This window comes from Syngnathoides biaculeatus, chromosome 4 (genome assembly GCF_019802595.1).
Source record: "Syngnathoides biaculeatus isolate LvHL_M chromosome 4, ASM1980259v1, whole genome shotgun sequence".
Taxonomy (NCBI): domain Eukaryota; kingdom Metazoa; phylum Chordata; class Actinopteri; order Syngnathiformes; family Syngnathidae; genus Syngnathoides; species Syngnathoides biaculeatus.
Genome location: NC_084643.1, coordinates 32,489,034 through 32,514,407, shown reverse-complemented (window position 1 = coordinate 32,514,407; position 25,374 = coordinate 32,489,034). Strand labels below are relative to the sequence as shown.

Genomic DNA, 25,374 nt, shown 5'->3' with positions numbered 1-25,374 from the left:
AGACCCAGTACGAAAAATGCCTTCGATGGATCAAACTTTGTGGAAGACCGCATCATCGACTAAATCCATCTAATATCAACCGGAACACATATGTTTGCACGAAGGTATGCCCTATATTTGATTTTAAATACACGTCTCGTATAAATGAATGAGACGTTCTGCGCTAGCATAACACTGCTGCGTGTGAACGATTGACACACTTATTCTTTGTTGAGCGATATTTAGCGATGATTGGACTGCACAAACGTGTCGCTTTCTTGCCGGCTCGCGGCCAGAAGCTTAACCAGACTGTGTTTGCACGAAGATATGCCCTAAATTTGATTTTTAATGCACGTCTCGTATAAATGAATGAGACGTTCTCCGCTCGCATAACATTGCTACGTGTGAATGATTGAATGAAATCAGAAGCATGGCGTCTCTCTCAGTTAGGAATGTATTGTATTTAGAATCGATAATATATCGTTGATTTGAATGAAATCAGAAGCATGGAGTCTGTCTCAGTTCAGAATGTATTGTATTTGCCATTTTTACTGTTTGTCTCACGTCAGCGCACGTGGCGTGACGTCACTTCAGGGGGCGTGGTTAAGTGCCCTGTACGGAGGGGTCAATTAGAAAGATGGAGGCACCCACTGGAAAGGAGAGGAATGAAGATTAGCCAAAGTAAAACAGAATATATGTACGAGAGGGGCAGAGGGGGAAGAGTTAAGCTCCAGGGGGAAGAGATAGCGAGGGTGGACGACTTCAAATATTTAGGGTCAACGATGTGGAATCACATTGGACATGGAAGAGAGAATTTTGGGACCAACATCTCAAAGCACCGTCAAAAACAATTTCACTCGGATGCTGTTTGGATACAATAAATCCTCACAAAAGGTCACATGAAAGGAACAACAGCCGTAGTGTGCATTCGTGGCGCAAAGTCATGAGGATGACGCAGTCACATGATCTAAATCTAAACAAAATGAAGAATGGAATGAGAGAACAGAATATCAGTTCAATATGTTTGTCAAACTAACAAAAGATATTGGAAAGAAAAAAAAAAAAGTCTACACACCCCTGTTGAAAAATCATCCATCCATCCATCCATTTTCTTTGCCGCTTATCCTCACGAGGGTCACAGGGAGTGCTGGAGCCTATCCCAGCTGCCAACAGGCAGGAGGCGGGATACACTCTGAATTGGTCGCCAGCCAATCGCAGGTCACATTGAGACAAACAGCTGCACCCACAATCACACCGAGGGGCAATTTAGAATCTCCAATTCATGTTGCATGTTTTTGGGATGTGGGAGGAAAACGCAGTACCTGGAGAAAACCCACGCAGACACGGAGAACATGCAAACTCCAGACAGGCAGGTCCGGGATTGAACCTGGGTCTTCAGAACTGTGAGGCCAACACTTTACCAGCTAATCCACCGTGCCACCCTCCTGAAATACTTTTTTTTTTTAATACAATTTTTTTGCACCCCACCAGTGTGAACCATACCTGTACAACTTAACTGAAATGAAATCATTGAGTGGGGATTTAAAAATGAACTTGTGGTTGCAAAATGTGCACACCCATTAAAAACACACGTCTGTATTCAGAATCTAACACATTGAAACTCACGTTCAATGGCAGTTGCCACACCTGCCAACATTGAAAGTACCAGAGTAAAATCAAAAAGTCCAAAATTTCTAGTAGGCTTTTTGTGATGTTTTTCTTTAGAGGAGCCTGAAGGTTTGGTGCTGAAGAAAAAAAAAAAAAAAAAAAAGCCAGCATGCAGTTGGGATTTGGAAATTGTTGGAGGCCAAAAAAAAAAAAGTCAACAGGTTTGGTTTTCAATCAACCTTTTAATGAAAAGATTGTAAAATAACAGTTTATTTTCCTCAATGCTGTACATTAAGACTGCAAGGTTATGAATGCTGAGGTCAGCTGTAGTACACTTTTTTTTTTTTTTTATGACACTTGAGTTTTTGCGAGCCCCTTAGCAATGCACGGCGGCGGCTCTTGACCTGAATACGAGAGCTCTCTGACGAGTGAGTGGACATGAACAGAGAGAGCCCAGCCTGGGTGCTGCCCACAAAGCCATGCAAGTCACAGGAAATCACCTTAAATACTGATGTGCACATGTGAACTAGCGTTGGGAAGCCGTGTTTGCATGAGCTGAAAGACAATTTGTGAGAACCTATACGTGGAAAGCGCGTTCTGCAAGCAAGAGAGCTTACGATGTTTAAATATTCATCAGTAAAGACCAAAGATGTACCATATGAAGCTTCTAACCGCGTGGTTCTTGATACATTATTGAGCGTTGGCAGCTACTCCGGGCGTGTGGCGTCACTAATGCTTTTCAGCGGCTTATCGTCTCTGGCAATGGCTGCAGACCAATGTAGATTTCAAAATAGACCCTCGCGCTATAACTCGCAATTTGGTTATAGATGGACGGAAAAAATGAGGTGTAATGGAGTATGAGTGCATTTCTGTAAACCGAGGTATTATGGTGGCGTGAGTCAGCAAATACTGAAATGTAAAACAGCAAAACCGATGTGATACACTCGCAAATACGGCGGGCGTTGAAGCTGAAAAGCAGTGGTTTGTGCATATGAGATAGAAAGCGATGAACGGCAATACTAAAGATGAGGTCAAATGGTAACAGAGGCCCTATTCATTCATTTTTAAAACTGGATTTGGTTGAGTATGGTGTTTTCTATACAAGTTTGGGATGCAAATCTTTACCTTAAGCGACTAAGGCCCACGAGTAACAATTGATTGCTGCTGTTGAATAATACTGCTGGCAGAAAATGAAGTCTTTGTCAACCAATGACTCAGCAGAAATGGGTTTAGGTCATCCATATGATATTCTCCCAACATGCTAAAACTACAGTTGACCAGTTACTAGAAATGCTATCTTGTAGTTTCTGCTTGTGTCAACAGAAAAAAAAAAATGGCAACATGCCAAGTGGATACCATAGTGGGAAAAGTTATGTAAATAGCCAACCTCAAGGTCCTGTGTCCTTTGTATATAGTCATTTTAAAGCTTTTCTTACAAAGATATGATATGATCTTTCCACCTAACAAGTGAGAAATTAAGTACGACTGGCAAGGGGGCGGACAGGTTGAACCGTCGGTCAAGCGGGAATTGATGGGAGCACCGCGGGCTGACCGAGACCGTTTGGAAAAACATACAAAGTGCACTTAGTAAAGCTATATCCATCTGTTTGGTAAAAATATATATTAAAAAAAAACTGGAACATGTCAAAGATGAAGATGTGTCAAGTGGTTTAAGATATCCCAAGAAAGAGAGTGAGTGATGATGTTGCTTGGGTGTTTGATAAATAAATGGCAGATGCATGGCAGCACCCAGGGAGAGCGAGATTAAAAAAATAAGTGGCCTCTATTCAAAACTCACCGAGGCTTTCTGTGACAATATAAGGGTTCCAAAAAATGATCACACACCCGCAGAGAATTACATGAAATAAAACTCAAGACATTCAGGTCTAACTGAGAAATTGGATATTGACCATTTACTTTAAAGAAGAAGAAAAAAAAACACATCACAGAATGCAGTAAATGGCTGTTTTGTAGCATTTTTGATTCTCAGCTTGAATTCCTCAAAACAAAACTAAAAAAAAATAAGTGTCCTGCCTCCACCCCAATCTCACACTTTGAGCAAATTATTTTCCAGAGGTGAGGGCAGAACTGCAAATAAATACATTCATTACTGACAATAGACATTTGATAAAAGAAAAGAAAACACTGTCAGTAAGTGTTTGCACCAACTTTGTAAGGAGGCTCAGCCAGCCAGAGGTTTTGTGCTGCTTTGACCCACAGAAAACAGGCAGCTGGATTTCAAAAAGCAAAAAATTTAAACCAACATTCAGTTAAGACTAGCAGGTCATTCTTGTGTACATGCAATGGACAAAATCAAAAAGCTACCACAACCTGACACGATGTTTAAAAAAAAAAAAAAAGGAAAAAAAAAATTAAAATAGGCATGCGACCTCTCAGCTCCTTCCACAAGTGAAGAGCGCCATGAGGCAGTCGTCAAGTGCATGTGGGCAAACACAGATACGCAGCTAAAGAGCCCTGCTAACAATGCCTTTTGATAAACATCAAGGATGCACTGACACCCCCCAGACAGGCCAGAGGACATAACGGGTTGGGGGAAGGGGATTGGGGCACAGGGTCACCCCAAAAGCCAGCTGGCAGAGGGTGGGGTTAGTGCACCTAAAACCAAACATATCCTTCCCCCTTCTTGAATATGCAGCAGTCCACCCCATGCTTTTCTTTTGGCAGCAATCTGTGGAAAAGCAGCAGTGGAGGGGGGGAAAAAAAAAAAAAAAAAAAAAAACACAACTCTGACTGGCCGGGCCTTGACTTGAGGTCTGTAAAAACTGTAAAAGTTTGTAAACAATGATAAATACATGTTTCTATTTTTTTTTCTTGAGCCACACATGGTTCCATAGTCATTCAAATGTGCTTTGGTTTAAAAAATAGTTTGTGGATTTTGGGTATGAGCTTTTTTTTTTTTTTCTTTGTACAACTTTGCAACTATTCATGATCATAGTGTGTTAAACTAAAATGTAGACTTGTTTGAGCTGCCTCACCTTTTGTCAAGGCTTTTTGTTAGTTGAAATAGCCCCCCCGTTCCCACTTCTTTTTTAACGTATGAAACTAGTGTTTTGCTTTCTCCCCCATAATTAAAATACAGAGAAATTGATACAATACTATGTCTTACAAATGTAGCTGAGAGCCTGCATTCCCAGATGCAGAACTATCCCTGAAGTATTTGTATAGTAGTAGTTCTAGTAGTAGTTCTAGTAGCAATAGTAGTATTAGTAGTAGTATGGTCACAGTTTGGAGTTTTTCTTCGCAATGCCCCACGAACGAGAGCATTCAAACGCAGCTACAAAGTCTTTTTTTTTTTTCAGCAATGGCTGGATATCTTGTACAAAAAAAAAAAAAAAAAAAAAAAATCCTTTGCATGAGATACATCGAGGTGCACCCCAAAAGAAGGCAATGCATTATGAGCTCCATCTTAGAGAGGATGGATGCATGTTTGTGGTTTACAGGGAGAGGGTGGGGGGGGGGGGGGAGAACATGTAACAACTAGGCAAATTACAAGCCAACTAGTTATCGCTTAACAGCTAACATGACCAAGTTTGTAACTAATATGGGAATCCGGGATGCTAGTGGTGGACGATGTAACTGTGGCTGCAGTCCTACGTGATAAATTCACAGACTGAGGACAACAAAGAAATAACAAAAAAACAGTTAAACCAACAAATATCAAGAGGAATGCCTATCCCAAAAACTTGCAATGAAGGTCCACAGTGTAAATGTTAAGAGTGGATACACTGGACAGGCTTTAGTGACGAGTGGCACCACAAAGGCGACGGCCCAATTTCAAGCATATACTCGCTTATGAGGTAAAGCATCGGGAGGCTAGAATACTTTAGAACCATTACGTGACACAATTTAACACAATTAACGACGACAAAGAAAGGATCTTTTGCAGGAGACCGATGAGCAGCTGTCCAGTGCATCTCTGCTTCTCCCTTCTTGTTACAAGTTTTCACAAGTCTGGCTCAAAAAGAAACTAACAAGCAACTTGAACTTCACATTAAAATTTCTGATTATAAATCCTAGATTTTTTTTTTTTCTGTTTTTCCACTTTTTTTTTTTTTGGTCTGAACAGAACACATCACCGAGTCCTGTTTTTAAAGTTAAGGAATATAAATTGATAAGGACTCTGGACATAAAGACGATAACGGGAAAAAAAAAAAAAAGGTGGCAAAGTTCACCGGCCCACCAATCAGCACAAGCTTTCCTTTGCAAACCACCACAACGTTCCTCAGTCTGTCATTGGCCAAAACTCCATCAAAAGAGTGGATTTCTTTATATGGACTTACAATATAATTCATAAATTTGTATTGTACAGAAGGAAAATAAAGGGAAATCAAAAGTGAAATAATTTAGTAAGCTATATATCTTAAGTACATATTTTTTTAGAGCTTTGGTATGAACGTGTCTAGCAATGTTTGTTAGTTAGCTCGGTCCTCCTCCGCATTTGCAAGTTCTTTGGAACACACTACATCAAGTCCAACTAACCATTACTTGCCTTGGGAAAGACGCTACAGTACATTTTGAGGAGGCGCCGCCGTGAGCGGGGTCGCCCAGAAAGCTATATCATATTTGGAGTTGACGCAACTGCTAAAGAGGATCTAAAACAAAATCTACGGGCGTTAAAAACCTGTGTTGAGAGATGGGCAGGTTAAAGCATCAGGTGAAGATAATCTACACACTTTTTTTACAATTAATTACATAGGAACTTTAAACTAATCAACATATACAGTTTGTTAGAGTAATCAGAGGTAGCGAGGTCACAAGCCCATATAAATAGACTTTTTTTTTTTTTCTCAAGGGGAAGAAAGCTATACAGACAAAATAAACGTACCCGCTGAACATATTGTTCAGACGAAAACACCCCTTCAAAAACAGTCCCAACCCAAATCCCTCCCCGCCACAAGAAAAAACCCAATACCTTCCAGTTTAAACATTCACTGAAACACAAGTAAAACAAGTACCTCAAGGGGTCCGTCCTCTTTCCCAACTGGGTTTGGTTGCTGTGTGCACTAACAGGCGAGTAGGGAAAGAGGGAACCCCTTTTACTGTCAACAGCAATGGAAAGAATATTTTAGCATATTTATCCTCTGTTCAACTAAAACTTGACCCTACGCGATCCCACCTAAGAACCCTCTATCAGTTAAAGCATGGAGATGGTCCCGAACCCAGTCACCCTCCTCATCTGACATAACAATGCCCCGATCGCTTAACGTGAAAAGGCTATAAAGCTGTGAGAGTTAAAAAAAAACAACAACAAAAAAAAAAACTTTTTGCTAAATTATTGCCAGTGTTGGTTTCTTCAAATCTTTCTTTTTGGTCAGAATAGTGCTGGAGAGCAGAGGGAACTCTTGAGTTATTGTTCAGTAGACAACCAGCAAAAAGCTTTGAAAAGGTAGGAGAAGAAGCCTCTTTTTGGGTTGGGGGTGGTGAGAGGTGACGAGGGCTAGACATTACATTGGTACCCACATTCACATTTATCGGCCATGAAAGACCACAAGTCACACAGCTATGATGCCACAGCTTCGCAACTTTGGGCTGAGAAATAGAGAAGAGTAAACTGTCCCACTAGAACTCCTGAGGGGTGAGCGTATGTCACTTAAAACTGATGGCGACACAATCCTAGAACTGACATCACCACCATCGCCCGGCGTGGCGACAACGCTCACTCAGCCAGGGTGTCGTAAAGCCAACGTAATGGAAATGTGTTGTACATGTGCGTTTCTTTGTAGAGTGATTTTTTTTTTTCTTTTGTTAACTATTCCCAGCGTTCTTTGGCTTGATGCATTTCTAGGAGGGCGAGGTGTGCATTCTCAGGTGACTGATGAGGTTGCGCTGTTGGGTGAACTTCCCTCCGCACAGCTGGCATTCATACGGCTTCTCCCCGGAGTGCACGCGCATGTGCTCTGTCAGGCGGTACTGGCGGGTGAAGCGCATGCCGCACTCCTCGCAGGCAAAGGGCTTCAGGCCGAGGTGGCTGCGCATGTGGCGTGTCATGGTGCCCCGTTGGGTGAACATTTTCCCACAGATGTTGCAAGGGAAGGGCCTGGTGAGCCAGTGACTCTTCTCGTGTTGTCGCAGCGTCGCTGGGTCCTTGTAGCTCTTATTGCAAACGGTGCACTTGAAGGGGCGGGCCTCCGAGCCGAAGTTGGAGGGGCCCACGGGAGTGGAAAGGTCCTCGGCTTCCTCCTCATCTTCCTCTTTCACACAAGTCCCCACTTCTTCTTTGATGTACAGCTCATCCTCCGTGTGCGTCTCCACGTGAGCGTTGAGCTGCTCTGAGCTAGGGAAGCCTTTTCCACAGGGAATGCACACGTAGAGGTTGTCTCCAAAAGCTGGTTCGAAACCTTCCTGGCGGTACACATAGTTGGCGTTCTGGTGCCCTCGGCCTGCTGCTCCTCTCCCCCCTGCGCTCTCTCCGTCGCTCTGACCGCTCTCTTCACTGTGGTCCTGGCCATTCTCTCCTCCCTCTTCTTCGTCTTTGCGCTGGAGGGTCTGCTCAGAGTTGAAGCTGGTCCCGCTGCCCCCGCCGGGTCGGCCATCTTTTGGCCCCACTATCACCCCGTTAACCAGAGGCCTGTCGTGATCTTCAGACTTCAAGCCCGATGCCTCCTTCTTGGGCCATTCATTCTTGCGCCCACCCTGACGATACTTCTTTTGAGGCGGGGGTGCATCGGCTTGAGTGTCTTCGGCTTTAGAGTTGCAGTTCAGCTCAGTGGCGTCAGAGCTGCAAATGTCTGCACTGGGGAGGGTGGTCGAGGAGTCATCCAGCGAGGCACTGTTGGTTGTGGATACTGAGGCAGATTGAGGAGATTCTTGGGAGTTGCTGTGGGGACTCAGGGCATCTGTGACCGTGCCTGCCGAGGGAGGGCTCTTTTTGGTCAGGTCTAGCCCGAGATCAGGCTCGCCTGCACTTCCTCCACTGCTGAGGTTACCGTTACTGCCACTGTTCCCGCCGGTGCCATTCCTTCCAGAGCTGCCAATATACATTTCGTCATCCGAGAGCTTGTCACGAAGGCCTTCGTCTGGCTGTGGCTGGTCGGCGTCTGAAGGGGTAGGATGATAGTGGTTGTTGGGCCCAGCAGGCGTGGAAGAGGAAAGGCGCTGGTTATTGAGGCGTAAGCGGCTAAGGGGACCAGGAGTGGAGGGTTTACCAGGTAGGGGTTTCCCACTACCCCGCTTGAGCTTCTTTCTGCAAAGGGCGGCGAGGTCATGGAGCTGGAGGTAGCTGGCTGCAGTTAAGAGGGCACTGAAATTTTGCTCACTGCTCTGATCTGATGAGGAAAGCAGCTTACCGGTGTAGATGAAGTCCAGAACTTGCCTGAACACAGAGGGATTGACCATCTCTGTGTCAAGATTAATAAGGTTGTCATGGAGGACTAAAGATTTGAAGTAGATGCTGCTCGCCGCCAGAATGTTCTTGTGGGCACGGAAAAGGGCATTCTCCACCACAATGATGACATCGCACAGGAAACCCTTGGCTCTCTGTTGGTTAAGTTGCAGAAGCAGTTGTTTGGCATGATTTGGCAGTTCCATTTCCACCTTCCTTCTTTCCAGCTTGCTCTCTTCCGACACGAATGCCACCTGAAGCTGTAAAGACAAAAAGACAAACTGATGAGTTTGCAGTTTCTAGTAGCCACACCATTGAAGAAAACGAAAAAGTACAAGACGGGCTCTCAACTTTGCATTTTCCTGTTAAGACCAAGATTCAACAACAACATTGTCCTTTTCTGGGCCCACACCCCACAGCCTCCATAAAATTGCCTTTTGTGCAGTCCAACAAACATTGAAATGGCAATCAAACTTCTTGGAGGTGAGAGAGCAGAGTGCCTTTGAACCAACAATAAACCAGAACGTGTGACTCCAGCTCCCGTGAATACATTTATCTAAGCTTTAAACTCTCACAGGACCATTGGCCAAATGTGCCACATAACCACATGGCAGCTTAGAAACAAGAAACCTTCGCCCGCTCTCATCTTTCTTTTTAAACAAACTGAAACCCTGTGTGGATCAAATTCTGATTGTACATTTTGCCACTGTTCTTTCACAAAAGCCAAAAGGGGTGGAGAAGACAAAAGTATAAAGTAACTACTTTCTTAAAAAGGAGTCTCCTCTAGGCTTCTCTTCGCTCTCCGAGTAGAGTGAACTCTGGTTTCAGTGAGATGCCCTCCTTGGAAACTCGGCTCGCCCTACTCTCCATTAGGTCATGGTAATGTCGACTCTCCCCTATTGTCTGCGGGTGGGGGTCGGTGGCATGACAGGACCGGGGGGAGGGATTAGGTGACACTTGAGCAGGTAAAACTACACAGGAGCAGGAAAAGAGGAGGGTGTGGCTCAAAGAAAAGGACAGCACCGCACAATCCTTCAGAGGCCCTCCTTCATTTATAGAATTAGGACAGATGAAACTGATTCACTTTTAACCTACAAAATAGCCATTGTCAGTTTCTAGAGCGGGTCTGAAAACACATTTTCACCTAAAAGACAAACAGGAAAGATGGGTTCCATATTTTAAAATCCTGCTTCGATGACATGAAGACACTGAACGGCAATTAACGCTTCATTTACTTGTCACCGGGCAAGATTTTAATTACAACTCAGGCATTTTATTGGAGCGCTCATACATTAATTAGAGAATGCACCACATCACTGACAACAGATGAGGTACAGGAATCTAGATCAGAAAATCAATAAGTCTTTGAACTGTTGCATTGGGGTGGATGCCATTAAGTTGATGCCAGCAACACTCCCGTGACAAAGCTGGGGTGGAGCAGGTGACAGCATTTAAGTAAAGACACGTAAGCGATGTTCTGACAAGGTATTTACAGTAGTTATTCAGTTAATTTTATTTCGTGGGGCATTCAAAAACCAGTATTGCATTTCTTGTGACTCACCAGGTAACATGGCAGCCACATTCCTACTTGTGTAGATACCAGACGCCAGTATATTGGTCTCTTACTACATCTCTTATCCACAGTGGGTACGGAAAGTAGACAGACCCCCTCTGTTATCTTGCAACAATTAGCTAAAATCATTCAAGTCCCCCTACCCCCAATAAATATATGCACAGCACCCCATAAGAGGGAAAAAAAGGGGAAAAAGAAGAAACCAAAGAGCCATAAGACCTCAGACCCTTGGCTGTGACTCCACATACTACTGCCTTGAATTAGAAACTGCATTTAAGTGAAATGAATGAAAAATATGTAGTTTGAGTCAAGGCAAGCTGCATACCAGCCATCTTAAAAGGGTTCTTGACCTATAAGTAAACTATTCCAATGGTTTTCAACACAAAACAAAAGAGGTGTTACCCCTGGACTGGCATGAAACTCTACTACAGCAGGAATCATTAACCGGAGGAGTCTGGCACTGGTAGAATAGGGGAGCTGGCTGATACTAATCACCTGGAGTGATCATTATTCGCCAGGTCCAGGCCTGGGCTTGCCTCCTCTGCTTCGACACTTCTACTCATAGTCTTCATCCCCCTCCCCCATCTCCTGGCTGCTTTTCTATCTCTCATCAAGCCTCCGAACCTTCACCGATCTCCCAGCAGGGACATAGACGTAGCGCAGAAGAGTTCAAACTCCAACATGTACTATAACAAGCTATTCAGGAACATATGGACATATAGGAACCAATGTGCTACCTCGGTGTGGAGCAATGAACCCTATACGCGATGATGGAAGAAAAATACCTTTTACCATGATGCCAATGAGGAATGTCTATGGGTGAGGGAATTCAGAGGCTTTTCCACCAAAAATATATAAAAGGAGGCTAGTACCAGCATACAGAACGCAGCCCAGGAGGAGAAAAAAAAAACCTTCCCCACCCCCCTCATTTTCTCATCCCGCGTTCTCCCCCACCCACCATCATCCACATGGCTACCAGCTCCCCCTGGCCCCTCCGGTGCTGTGCTGTGCTCTCTGCCGGCTGGATTCCAGGGAGCTGCTAATGGATTACGGCTGATCTATATGCAGCTAGGGTGGGACACGTGTAGGCCTAGCTCCGCTTCCTTTGGTGATGCCCAAGACAACAGTCTTAATACCACAGGGGGTGGGGGCTGCAAATAGAACTGCACCATCTGCACGCCGGGCATCTTTTTTCTCGCCTATGTTTCCAGACATTGATGTAGTCTAAAGTAAAAGATGGGTCAAGCGTTGACTGAAATGTCATACCCTGATTAATAATCACAGTTTGATATAGTTGCATAATTGTTGGTGGATTTCCAGCTGGGTTTAAAATCCTGCATTTCATAATCCCTGTGCTAAAAGGCATGATGTGTCCTGGCAGAAAAGCTGAGAGATGTCAAGATAGCTGGGCAGGAGAGCCTAAAGGAATTACTGACCCTTAAGAAACAAGACGTGCTCTGACCAAACACAGCCCCCGCATACCAAGTGAAGCCCGCTCTGGGGGGCTTTGAGTAGGAACCAGGGTAGATGTTGCCCTTCAAGCTCCAGCCACAGGATCAGTTTACCTTGCCTGCAGTTTTGACCTTTTCCAAAACAGGCTGTGACTTAATGACAGAGGGGCAGCCTCCCTAAAAAAAAAAAACACAACAAAAAAAGAAACTCTCAGGCATCCCACTGCTTACCCTCAGCCTTGACTCTTCTCGTGTATGTACTCTTAGGTTGACATGGGTGTTTGCCCAGACTTGACTGAAAAGATCAGAGGTCCGAAAAAAGGGGCAGCAAATTAAATGCAACTTACCTTTTAATTATAACCTGTTACACCAGAGATCTGGATGATCAGATTAGACTGTTTTGTCCATTTACATGACAAAGAGCTATGGAGAAAAAGCTTTTTTTCCCTCCTCTGAAAGGTTTCACATCCACTGGAAAGATCAGCATGATCCCTCCCTCAGACAGACATTCAAAAACAACAGAAAACTGATAGAAATGCCAGGCCAGTAGTTGTCATTAACATTTGCTATCCAACTGGACAGAGGTAGCACAATGACAATTGTCTTGAACACCAACTACTATAACATCTGGGCTATAATTAAAGGGCCCAATTTACTGCCAGAGACATCGCTGGCAAGATTTATCAGCTGAGGTGAACACAAATAATGCTTAGACTCTCACCAATAAGTCTTAAGAGAATATGACAATCATTTCACCTGTAAGTTGATTATATAGGCATGTATACACAGTAACAATACCATAAATACATATACATGATGTTTGTTTGTGTGTCCTTCACGGTTGGCCACCGGACCATGGACACAAGTAAAGTGAGCAAATGAGGAAAATGCATTAATGTCCATAAAATCCAAAGTATTGGGGTGATTGTTCTGATATTTGCGATGTCCACATAAATTTTAGTGAAGATGAAGTCACGTAGAGGCTTTTCTCAATGGTGACCATACAGAGGAGATGCCCAAAAGTTTCCAAGTTTCCACTGTGACTCTTAGGCGAACAGGCTTGTGTACAGGAGAGATCTTCACAACCAGCAGAGACTCAAGTCTCATCAGGTCGCCGATTTGTCTCCAGGATACTCAAACTGTGGGAATTGGAAAGGGTGTGGTGCAGTTCTGCCATTTCAAAGGTGACACAGATCTGTCTCGTGTCAAGATTTTTGATTTTGATACAGGACTATACACCATCTTCAACATTTACTTATGACTCCATACCCAGAGCAGACACAGGGTCTATCTCACCAAAATATTAGCAATGTGACAAGTGGCTATGATCTTGGAGTAATTTTCTTAAAAAAAATAAATAAAAAAAAACCCACATGCATTTCCCATTAATTAATTAATTTAAAAAAACAATTGATGACTAAAGAACATGAACTACGCGACTGCCCACACTGCTCTTCTCACAAACTTGAGACTCATTGCGTTTTCCTGTACATTCACTTGACAGAATAGGCTCATGGAGTCTGAATCAAAATTTCTCTTGGAACCAAAATCGTCGGGCTTTACATCATTTCAGGATCAACTACCTCAGAGCTTTTACATAACCTACTTGCAGGAATACTCTACTGAGTACTGGTCAAACTATAAGTACATTTAAATCTGGCCTTTGCAGCTTTTTCAAAAATTTTAAAAAAGGTTTACATTTACTTATTAATTTTTCCAGCTTCTTCGTTTCTCTTGTTGGATGGATTTTACTTGTGTACAAATAAGACAGCCTTGCTTTTAACATATGGAAATGCCCCCACAGCCACTTTGAAATGATCGTTAAAATTGTGAAGGTCCTAACGCTGTCCTGGAAACAACAGGCGTACAAAATATTTTCAGTTACAAAAAGCATAATGTAAAAGGTTTGCGCTGTCTTGTCATCCACCTTCCCCCCCCCAATGTGTTTAAGGTTTAAAAGAAGCGCACTGCAGCAAACTTCATACGGTGAAGGTGACTGAGGGAGCAGTCGGCTGTGGCACTAATCTCCAGAACAGAGGATCGGGAGCCTGGCGAGAGGGCAGAGGGGAGGCAAAGTCCTGTGGCGTAATAACAAAACACAGCCTACTACTGTGAAAGGTCACCTGCTTAGATCCAATAGAAAACAAGATGGGCCTACATAAAAAAAAAAAAAAAAAAAAAAAAACTGAATTTTACGGTGGGTTTAGCCTCCACTTGTTTTGACAACAAACAGTGACTGGACAAGTACACTGTAGTCATATTCAGTCAGATGATGAGACACGCGCAACGGAAGAAAAGGAAATACAGCTGATCCCTGCACACACGGCCCTTGGTGCGCGCACAAACATACGGAGCCAGTACACTTACAACAAGCACACACACGAAGAGTATGTTGGTGGGCAGAGTGAGTGTGGGGGATGGTACAAAGCCAGTTTGAAATAACAGTGAACCACCACCTCCGAGCCATTTCGACATGGCCAACTGCGGGCTCCATGGGTAAGGCTGATCCAACTTGGTCTGCGCGTTGATTCTGCATCAACTGAAAGGGGTAATTCTCTCGCTCGATCCGTCCCTCCCTCCCTCGTGGGTGAAAGGAAAGCTCACAATAAGGAGATTAAACAGCAGTTTAGCTTTGCCCATTTTCAACCATACTTTCACTTAGCTCTCCTTACACCTGGGTAATAATGTTAATGCCGCTTATCCTCACGAGGGTCACGGGGAGTGGTGGAGCCCATCCCACCTGTCAACGGGCAGGAGGCGAGGGACACCCTGAACTGGTTGGTAGCCAATCGCAGGGCGCATTGAGACAAACAGCCGCACTCACAAATCACACCTAGGGGGAGTTTAGAGTGTCCAATTAATGTTGCATGTTTTGGGAGGAAACCGGAGTGCCTGGAGAAAACCCACGCAGGCACGGGGAAAACATGCAAACTCCACACCAGCAGACGTGTGTGTGTGTGTGTGGTCATAATTTGGTCTTTCACGATCGCACTATGACAGATGATTACTACAAAAAAATATATTTTATTCTAAAACCAATAGATCCTGGTTTTTTTTCTTTTTCTCACAATTACTAGGCTTTATCTTATCAATGCAAACCAAACCGGATACATTCTTTTCCACGACGATAAAAATAATGGATCGCGCTATGTGTTTGCAACAACAAAATGGGGGAAAAAGTGTGTTGGTAGTCACCGGTGCACAGGAGAGGACTTTCATTCAAGGATTTATATTATGTTCTTGTACTTTATTAACTTACAGCTTGCAACAGGGTACAAAATGTTATGTACCATAGCAACCTGGTGCTAGGACTTTACTGTTGTAATCTAACGTGCAGGCATTCTGCCGAATCATGCTCTAAAGCTTTGTGTGTGACAATTTATAATTTAATTAGAGTAAGTTAGCAGCTATTATTTGTAATCATGTTGTAATGTCTTGACCTGAAGGATTAGAAAACATGATAGGACACAGGCAGAGATTTTCAACCTTTGTGGAGCCAAGGTATGCATTTAAAATAAATAAAGTCATGGCATACCCACCCCCCAAAAAATTGATACATTACTGCATGTACTTCCACCTGATAGAACACCATTTATTTGTTGTCACTATCCCTCAAAAGCATAAAAAGATACATTTATTGTAAATCAATTTTTTTGTGCAACTAAACACAGACGTACATACAGTAAATTAACAAGTCCTTTAAATAAATATTGCTCCATCTTGTGATCAGATCGGTGATTTTATAATTTTTTTAGTATATTTATTTATTTATTTTTAAAATCGGTGACTGGCCTAAAAAATCCTGATTGCGTAAAGCCCAATTTCTACTGTACAGTGCAGTACTTATTTTTTTAAGGTTTCCATTGTAAATGGAAAAAAAAATATCCAAGGCTGAGCCCATTTTATCATTGTTCAATCCCTTTATGACTCAAAGCAATCACCAGTCAAATAATGGTTTTGTGAATGTTGCAAGTATAAATTTGTGATGTTTTGTGTGACTTTTGAGACACACTACACTGTGGACGCTAATCTATTATACTACAACGTGGTGGCTAAACAATGAATGAAGACTGTCACTCTATCAATGCTGTGGCATGTTTACATCACCCGCAAATACTCGTTAATGGCACTGAGGACATTAATATGGATGGAATAATAGTGTTCATTACTTGAAAACTGGTTGCATCACCAAATATTCTGAATAGCATTGCGTTTAGTTGTCTTTTTGTTTTTACACAAAATATGCATTTCTAAATATAAAGACATGCAATTTTATGAGGAAAAAGTAAAACACTATACCATAATGGAGTCCATCTTGAAAAAATTATCTTTAGCCGGATATAATGTTTTGGCTATATAACACAACACTGGTGACTAGATTACTTGCCAAAAAGCAGTATCAAAATGTGCTATGGTATCTGTCAGAACTAATGAAAACTCAAAATCTGGAAGACTATGGGTTTTTTTCACCGATGTCACATTTTTTGCTGAATTAGCCATACACAACTACGCGCCACCATTTAACCTCTCTACCTAACGCCTACCAGTGATGTAGACTCCGGAATGCTCTCCGTTACTGTTTGTGGGCGTCTCGGGACTCAAGTACACAAGAGAGGACTTGCTAACCATCAGAGAGCCTTCTTCTTCGTCGCGACAAAGAGGCTCGCGATCCAGTACACAAGTCCGGCTGCATAAGCGGGGACATCGTCCAACGCTTCTGACAAAAGACTTTGGACGTTCTGCGGCTCTGTGCTTCACGGAGACTTCGCTTTGTGGACGAGTGCCCGAAGATTCGAGAATTTTGTGAAACACTGGATTTGTTTATTCTTTTGTCTTTCTGCCATAGTCATCAAATTTTACACAAATAAACGTTTTGTTTTGCTTGTGGTGAACTAATATACAAGTTCTACTTTTTGAAAATAAATAAACAAATAAAGTTTGCCTCGATATTAAAAAAAAAAATATCCTACCGCCTTTCGTTTTCCGCTAGCATACAAGTAAGTGCCCGTATATATATATTTTTTTATATGAGCACTTACCTGTATGCTAACACGGAAAACAAAAGGCGGTGGAGTATTCTTTTATATCAACAAGGAATGGTGCACTGACATTACAGAGCTCAACACACGCTGCAGCAATTTTCGTAAGATACAACAACCTAACTAAAAAAAGTAAGACTGAATTAACCATTTACGAAGTGTCTTGAGCAGACAAGTGTCCGTTCCCACTGCTCCTCCTTCGTGATTTCTGTCACATAGAGTAAAAGATCAAGGGCACAATACTGCGCCTGGCTTTATGGCTTTATGTACTGTCCGTCGCGTCTTCAAGAAATGCACTTCGGAAACATGTCGTCCACCTTGCATATGTATGAGTAACGGAGCTCAGGGATCGAAAATGGCCGCCGTTCGAGGCAGCACAATGGGTGACGTCACGTGAATACAACCAATACTGAAAAATCACAGAACTGAACCAAATTGTATTGCCCGATATTTTAGCCCTATGAGACAGTTTTAACAGTTTTAATTCAACCAAAACCAACTGTCAGTTGTAATCCTTTTGATCCAATTAAATCTATAAAACGATTAAGCGGGAGGAAAAAAGAGAACATGTACCACAGTGAATGGCTTTAAAGTCATAAGTATGTGATTTATTGTACAGATTTGAGACACTAACTTGAAAGGTTGTGATTCTAGGGAGAACACTATAAAAAGCTATTAAAATGTTTAAGAAGAATGCTAATAATAAAAAGCTGTCTACACCCGAGTTAACTGATTCTCACCATCTATGGGGAAACTGATTTAATTCAGGTAGTAATCTGCAGGAGAGAGAATGTAATCTAATTACTGGATATAAATGCCAGTGCGGCGTGGGGTGGGGTGGTGTGGTGTGGGGGGTACAACCCCCAGTGGTGCATGCCTGAAAAGGGAAATACATGCATTACAGTATCAGCAGGGTCAAAGCCTTCCAATTAAGACGCAGGCAGACAAACACATCCTGCCCAGGCTGCAACGGAATGAAAAGAGCCCCGCCCATTTCATCACAGGAGGGAGGCCAATGGCTGCTGCACAGCCCATATATGCCAGCGTTCCACAGCCACGGAAGAATAAGGAAGGCTCCATCTCACACATGGTAAAGCTACAAGGTGATTCAACAACTTGTAGATGCACAGGGGATTATGATTTAATGATTTATAACGAGTTTATTCACAAAAGATAAAGGATGAAGATTGGTTCCTTGCAAACGGTTTAAACCAATTAAGATTATCTGACGGAAAGTAGATTCACAAATGGTTGAAAGTACACACCCAGATATTCACTTTTGAGAATTTTGGGATGCATTTACGCTCACTAACTTACAGTACATTAGAGTCTTAGTTCCAACTGATTCAGTCCAATTTGTATCACCACTGGCCAGAACTCATATAGTGCATTAAAACCCAAAAAAGGGTTTACAGACATAAGGAGGCTTCAAGGGGAACTGAAGACGTGATTATTATTGCAGGAAATTAGCCATTTGCAGCAGCCAGGTACATTAAACTCCACATGCAATCTGACGGGGGAGGACAAGACTTATGTATGATACAGAAATATTACCATGGTTTTTGCAACTTACATGGATGAGGGTTACGAAATCATATATTTGAGAGAGAAAGAGAGCTCAAGTCTACCGAAGTCAAATTTGCTGACTTTGTCTGTTTTTAGTAGGCATAGCTAGACTCTATGACGACATACGCACAAGCGTGGTTTGACGCTATTGCAATTAAAGCTCTAAAATGTATTATTCTGAAATGTTTGGGCTGACAAGGTTGCTTAACTTGAATGCGGCATGCTCCTCATTGAGTGCAATCTGCAGATGTCCGATCAAATTTGTTGTATTGAAGCATTTAGATGACGTTCCCCACAACGTACTTCAGTTGTGCTCAGAACTAAATAAAAATAAATTATGCGTTGTCTTAGACACCGCACAAGAGTCCAACACCGACATGTTTTTTCATTGACAAGATTGAAAAAACTTTATTGGCCATCGGATGGTTACAGTACTGCTCCACAAGACAAGTGTCAAGGCTAAAAATAAAGTTTTTGAATTCATACGCAATGAAGGCGTGGAGTTAAATGTCTTGTGCAGAGCTGATCGATGACGTATTTCATCGGATCGGGGAATTATGACAAAAGCCAATCAGCAAAAAATGCGAATTATCATCCGAAACCAATCACATCGGCATAAAGTCTACGAAAAACATGGGAGTGTTGAGGGTGGCCTGTCAATTTTCCTGCACTTATTAAACAAACAAAAAAAAAATAATATGCTAATTTTGCTGATAGAAAGTTTTAATAGCTTTGGAAACTGACTTTTTAAAACCACTGTGTACCTTGAAACCAGTAATGGGCCCATGCCGATTCCAGAGTCAAGAGTCACAATCATGAAACCTATTAAATGTACTGGAAGTGTTTAAAGTACAGTTAAAACATTTTTAACTTTATTACAGGCAAACCAATGTAGATATTAAGACACTTACATAGTTTATTAAAATAGTCGTCTCAACTGGAGCTCTGCCGATTTGGTCATGGGATTAGAAATTGGTCTGATCACAAACACGAGCTGATGTTTTTAAGAACAGTATTTTAAATTCACTTGGATAATATTTGTCTATTTCTATTTGCTTGATAAATAGAGTGGATAAAATATGCAAAAATATAAGAATTTGAGAAAGGATAATACTTTTTTATGGCACTGTAATAGAAACAAGCAATGCTCTATAAAGCTTTTGCTGGCCAACTGAATTACCTACAATTTACTGTCATGATTTTATAGTGACACGGTACAAAATAAATTAACCATAAATGTGACAGTTAAATAGCACACACATTCACCAAGCTCGTGGTAACAAAACACACATTAGCAACAACAGTTTTTATTGCTGCAATAATACAAATTTGCATGCAGCAATGAATTGTGGAAACTATGTGGCTTTGCCATCGTTATGCTAGCGACTAGAAGCCTGAATTGGAGGATTTTCATTGCTTTCTGCTGCATGAAAAATGGAAATGATCGTTACAGGCTATTTTGCGCTGCCGCAACTACCTACGGGTAACACAGCCAAACACGATGGCGAGTCACAGAGGTGAATGTGTGCATTGCTTCTATTGTCAACGGACCAAAAGTCAGTAATCATCACCTCCATTACAGCCATGCTACCTCACTTGAGAAAATATGTTTATCAATTTACATTACTCCATGATTTCAGCTACAATAATGGGTACAGGAAATACAAGAAGAGCATGGAAGAGAATATATTTGGCTTGGAATGAGTCTGCCATTCCAAGGTTGATGCAAGAAACAAAATCAATATTGAATCCAAAACTAAAGATGACAGAGAAACCATGTGCAAAAACTATGCAGAATTATCTTTATCCCATTATATAAAGTGCCGCAATATGTATCCCACAGTAACTATTTTGAAAATACAAAAATTCAGACAAATTGTTCTAGCAGTGAATTTCCATAGGCTGGCAACTCTCAGTCTTCTCTTTTGGTGTTCCATCTTTCAGAATCAGAATCAGCTTTAAACGGACAACACAACACACAAGGAATTTGTCCCCGGTACATAGGCTCATCCATTTAAAGTTCTCGGTTTCTGCCAAGAATTTCATTTCGGTCCATCACCACTTAACACCCAATTACCATTTCATAAATAAATACCGCCGTTAATCAGTCTCACCTCATTTGGTTACACAATAACGATCAGAGCTAAATCCTGATTGGCACCTGCAACACATCATGTAGTATCACTCCGAGTGAGGAAATAAAGCAATCAACTTGTCAGTGAACATATGACTAGTATGATAAAGTTACTCTGTTCTTCTACGAATGAACTTTGTTGGCGAGATAAGGTTAGCCCATTCACCTACCCCCCAAAAGAGCAACACGCCCACATGACTTGAAGCCAAATGCTTTGGCTGAGAACAAGAGAACGTGTTGGGTAAGGAAATATCTTGTTTGCATGGTCTATAGTTCCCCACCCCAAACAGAGCTACCACCTCCACCCTTTAAACACGGCATAACCTTCTGGCTATCAGCAGTACATTCCAAAGACTGAGTCGTCGTCTTCTTAAAAGAGCAACAACAACCCTCCCCCGAGGTGCTCTGGCCACCGAACAAAATCAAACTGTCCTCCAATGGGCAGTGCAAGACATGCATGTCCTGTATGGATGGACACAAGAGCCAAGCCTTTAAATCCTTGAACGAATGTCTGAAAAACATCTTGCCCAAGTAACCTTCTTAATGCATTGTGGTGCCTACACACACACACACACACACACACACACACACGTTCACAATGTACACAGAGCACTGTGTGTGCACTAAGAAGGGGGGGGGGGCTGATCATGAGGCACACACAGGCCTTAAATTAACCTCCAGGCTCTACTTTGTAGTCCATAGTCATCAGTTAAGCTTGTCACACTGATCAGTTGACTTCTGCACATGCAATAGCATAGACTGAAATTAAAAGACCACCAGATGATATTTGACAGCGCGCAGATGTTTGGCCACGAAACAATAAAAAGAACAGCGGCAACTATTTATTTATTTATTTTTTTTTAAGTATGTTCTTTCTTCATGCTTGCTCTCGATAGTTACAGTGACATCAATGAAAGCATCTCAAAGGAGGAAAAAGTCAGATTAAATGCAAAGCAAGTGGCATGCGTCTAACCCACACCTGCAGGTACGCTGCTATTAGCTTTAACGATGTGCCGACTTTGCAAATAAAGTGATGGATTAACAAAACGTCACTGTTTTAGAATAAGTAAATGCTGGGAGCAAAGTGAAAAGTCTACTCTCAGACTGCTTCCTGTCAGTTTTACAAGCCTCATGTAATTAAGATTGCATATAAAAAATGTATTTCATTCTTTCACCTTGGTCACACCTTCAACAACCCAATTAAAGAAGTTGTTCTCCCTGTTTTAGACTGGCATACGGCGCTGACTGCACTTGTGAAAGGGTGGAAGAAAATGTATATCTGCAGTCTTGGGTATTTAGAGAAATTCAAACTCGGGCTGCGCTGCAATAACATTAGTGGCTGGAATAGCTGGTGGGCAACTCCAGTTGCTTGTTTACTTTCAAATTCAGCTCGAAGTTAGTGAGTGACGTCTTGCATGCTGTAATGACAACATCTATCCATTTCACCATTAAGGGAACGATTAAATCGCTTCAGCCTTAGTAGAGTCACAGCCAAATGGGATAATGGCAGTGGGATAATGTAAGCTTAAAAACATGTTTGCCCAAGTACATTTTTTACTGTTAAATTATCACAAGAAGAAAAGAAAAAAAAAAAACAGAACTGGGTGCTGGGTGTGTCTATTCTCACTTATCCAGGTCAAGGTAAACTAAAGCAAGACAGACATGTCTTGTTTATTGAATTTTTATTTTTTTCTGGAAAAATTCAAACTTGGCTTGGGCCATTACGGGAAAAACAATCATGCTTCTTTGGATTATTGAAATCAGAATTAATCAAAAATGATTATTAATTGAATTCAAAACAATATTTATTCAACTACTAAATCTCAACTTAAAATGACAAAGTAACAAGAAAATAAATTAGTACTAAGTAAATTAAAAGGATGAATGAAAAAAAAACATGCTGTTCCTGTTTTTCGCGCCTTGGCGTTTTAGAGCCAGTGTGGTGCACACACGCAGGTCCACGCATTAAGATAAGAATAAAAGAAAGTTGCGATCGAACTGTGGATACGTTCGGGAATTCACTCCAAGCATACGGTCTACACTCCAGAACGTTTAGAAACTCGGCCCGCTCCTGGGAGTGTTTTGTTCGGTTATTCAGAGGGCCAGTTGCTGAGCGCACTCCCGCTGCTGCGACTGAGAAAACGAAGTGGCCAGAGCACCAGGCAGGACAAGATGTTTACAGGCAGAACTGGCACTGACGCATCCCTGCCAATGGCCAATAGGCTAGTTTGTAAAGTCATAAAAAAAGAGAGTGCATACTGCATTCAGTGCACAGCGAGAGCGTCATATTGACAACCAAATGTACCCATCATCAGAGGTACGTTCTAAAAGTCATTCCAAGCGCTCTGGCACATTCAGAAACACACTCCCGCCGCTCCAGCGGCAGCCGGGGACGAGATATTTACAGGCAGAACTGACACATTCAATATGGCGGACACACTGCCATATCCCTGCTAACGGGCAACCTGCTCGTTTGTAAATTCATAGAAAATGGAGCACGCTGTGCCTTTCTGAACAAGGCATTCCCAGACTGAAGTTAGAGCGTCACAATGAATTTCCTAATGTAACTTGTTTTTCAAGATTAGGAAGAAAATAAAGTATGCCTGTAACTATTGTTATATGATCTGTCTGTATGTGTTATTATGGTGTTTGTGTATTAATATTCATTATTTGAAAGAAAATCTCTTCCATGATCTAATGCTAATTCAAGCTAACCCAGCAATAGGGTTTTCCTCAAAACTAGCATTAAAATGGCAGTATTTCTAAATCCAAGTCTGTTCTCTATTAAAATGTAAAATGTATGCAATTCATTTTTTTTTAACAGAAAAGTCCAACTTAGGTGTCAATAAATACAATTTCAAATGTCACATGCTTGCTGCAAGCAGCAGAGGTGCATTCACGGTGCTTCTACAACGCAGAAACTTGCAAACAATACACCGCTCAGCATAAAAAAAAGAACATTTTCCCCTTTGATTATAGTGTCTTTCTGACACTAAAAAGTCAAAATGGAAATCACGATTCAATCTTAATTAAATCGGCCAGCCCTAATTCAAAGCTGACTAAGGCAGTTAGACTACAAGGCTGGAAATAAGTTGAACAGTAGACTCATTTACTGTACAAAATCATATAGAAAACTAAATGTGCCCATTCATTCTGCAATTATGACATTAAGATAGCTTCTTCGGGATCAAACGAGATTTACAAATGCAACAATTACTGCTAACTAGCTCACAATTCCTCAGAAACAGTAACACTGTTGACGGCCTGTTTCAGACATCTCCAAGTCACCGTGAGCTCGGGCCCTCAGGTGTGATCGAATTTATGTATGCTACATTTGCGTATGGTGTAATCTTTAGCAATTAAAACTAGAAAACGTACTTTGGGGAAATTTCCAAAATGGGGTGGGGGGGCTGGTTACACAAAAACAAGAACCAGTCAAAGGAACTTACATTACATACATTCCTATACCTTATTATCTCAATGCCCCTTGGTACTTTTACTAATCACCCGAGAAGCCAAACTTCCTTCTCTGAGAGGCAAAGCGACCCGTTTGAGGTCTAAATATGATATAGAGTTAGTGGTAATGTGATTTAAATATGGTATAGCACCGATGTTTGGTGAGCAAAACAAAGATGGTCGATGTGAGCTTGCACCTACTGCTGTCCACACAGTGCTGCGTGGGTCCAATTGCCAGTCGCTGCAGCTAAATCGCTTTAATTGGCCCTAAACGGCAGAAAAGGTGGATGAACTTGAATATAAACAATACACGTCGGGCCATACATTTAGGTATCGACTGCTTCGGCTCAGTGACCATTATGGGTAATTGCGTCAGAAGAGCACAAGCCACACAAATGAGTTCAATTTTATGTCATCAAGAGGTTGAATGAAAGTAGCCGGGGAGGAGATTGTTGGTGTTAAACATTCTAATCGTATTGGAGAGTGAAGGCAAGAAAATAAGATCTCGGTGTTTTTTTTTTTTTTTTTTTTTCGGCGTTATGATTTGCCAGGCTGGTCATGATTTGGTCCACACTGGTCCGGAGGGGGGCATCATTTGCAAGCCCACCGTGCCAACATCAACCGCAGCATTTGCAAAGCCATTATTGTTACAATTTTTTTTTTAAATATTACAATAACAGGGGAGACGATAGATTGTTAGATCTAGGTTTGGCATGCAATCCTGCAGCACGAAAACATAATCGACAACAGTGCAGCCCCTTTTTTTGTCGGCATGCCTTGTAGGGGAGGAAAAAAACCGCCGTAAAGCTACCAAAGGAGAGAATCCCCCACAAAAGCAACCGTTCTGCAAGCACGACGACACGCGGACTGAAGCGGAGCAAAAATAATTTCGAATTACCTTCTTACATCGGTAGGGTGGTTCTCAAGCGTTCTTTACCATCCTCTTGCTCATCTCACAGCCTTCGGGACGCCATGTTGCAAGCTTATGACGTTACGCTTCCTCACCCCTGACCCACATTTGAATAGGAACCAGCCCCGGAGTGCAGCACGAGAGACAAACACAGCACAGCCCACTGTGGGAGGGTTCCGAGTTCCAACAGCAGCCCTCGCCTTGCCGCTCATTCACTGGCAGCGGTACCTGCAAACATGGGAGGCGGGTTATAAATACTAAATGTTTTGCAAGGCAGAAATGTTCCCCAGAGGGCCACAATGTCACGAAAAATTTA

General features: G+C 42.2%; 1 protein-coding gene across 2 annotated transcripts; it reads right to left on the bottom strand.

Moving 5' to 3' along the window:
* Positions 1–4,941: 4,941 nt before the first annotated feature.
* hic2 (hypermethylated in cancer 2) lies at positions 4,942–25,181 on the bottom strand. Of its 2 annotated transcripts, none has more exons than XM_061816132.1 (2): positions 25,047–25,181; positions 4,942–9,189 (listed from the first exon to the last, which is right to left on the bottom strand). In XM_061816132.1, the coding sequence occupies exon 2, from the start codon at positions 9,133–9,135 to the stop codon at positions 7,390–7,392; it is 1,746 nt and encodes a 581-aa protein (XP_061672116.1). In that variant the 5' UTR covers positions 9,136–9,189; positions 25,047–25,181; the 3' UTR covers positions 4,942–7,389. The 2 variants fall into 2 exon arrangements, with proteins under 2 accessions (XP_061672116.1, XP_061672117.1); XM_061816133.1 differs by having other exon boundaries at positions 25,055–25,181.
* Positions 25,182–25,374: the final 193 nt, after the last annotated feature.

Bases quoted from the DNA above. Each gene is read 5' to 3' on its own strand.
- hic2 (XM_061816132.1), bottom strand. From the start codon at position 9,135: ATGGAACTGCCAAATCATGCCAAACAACTGCTTCTGCAACTTAACCAA.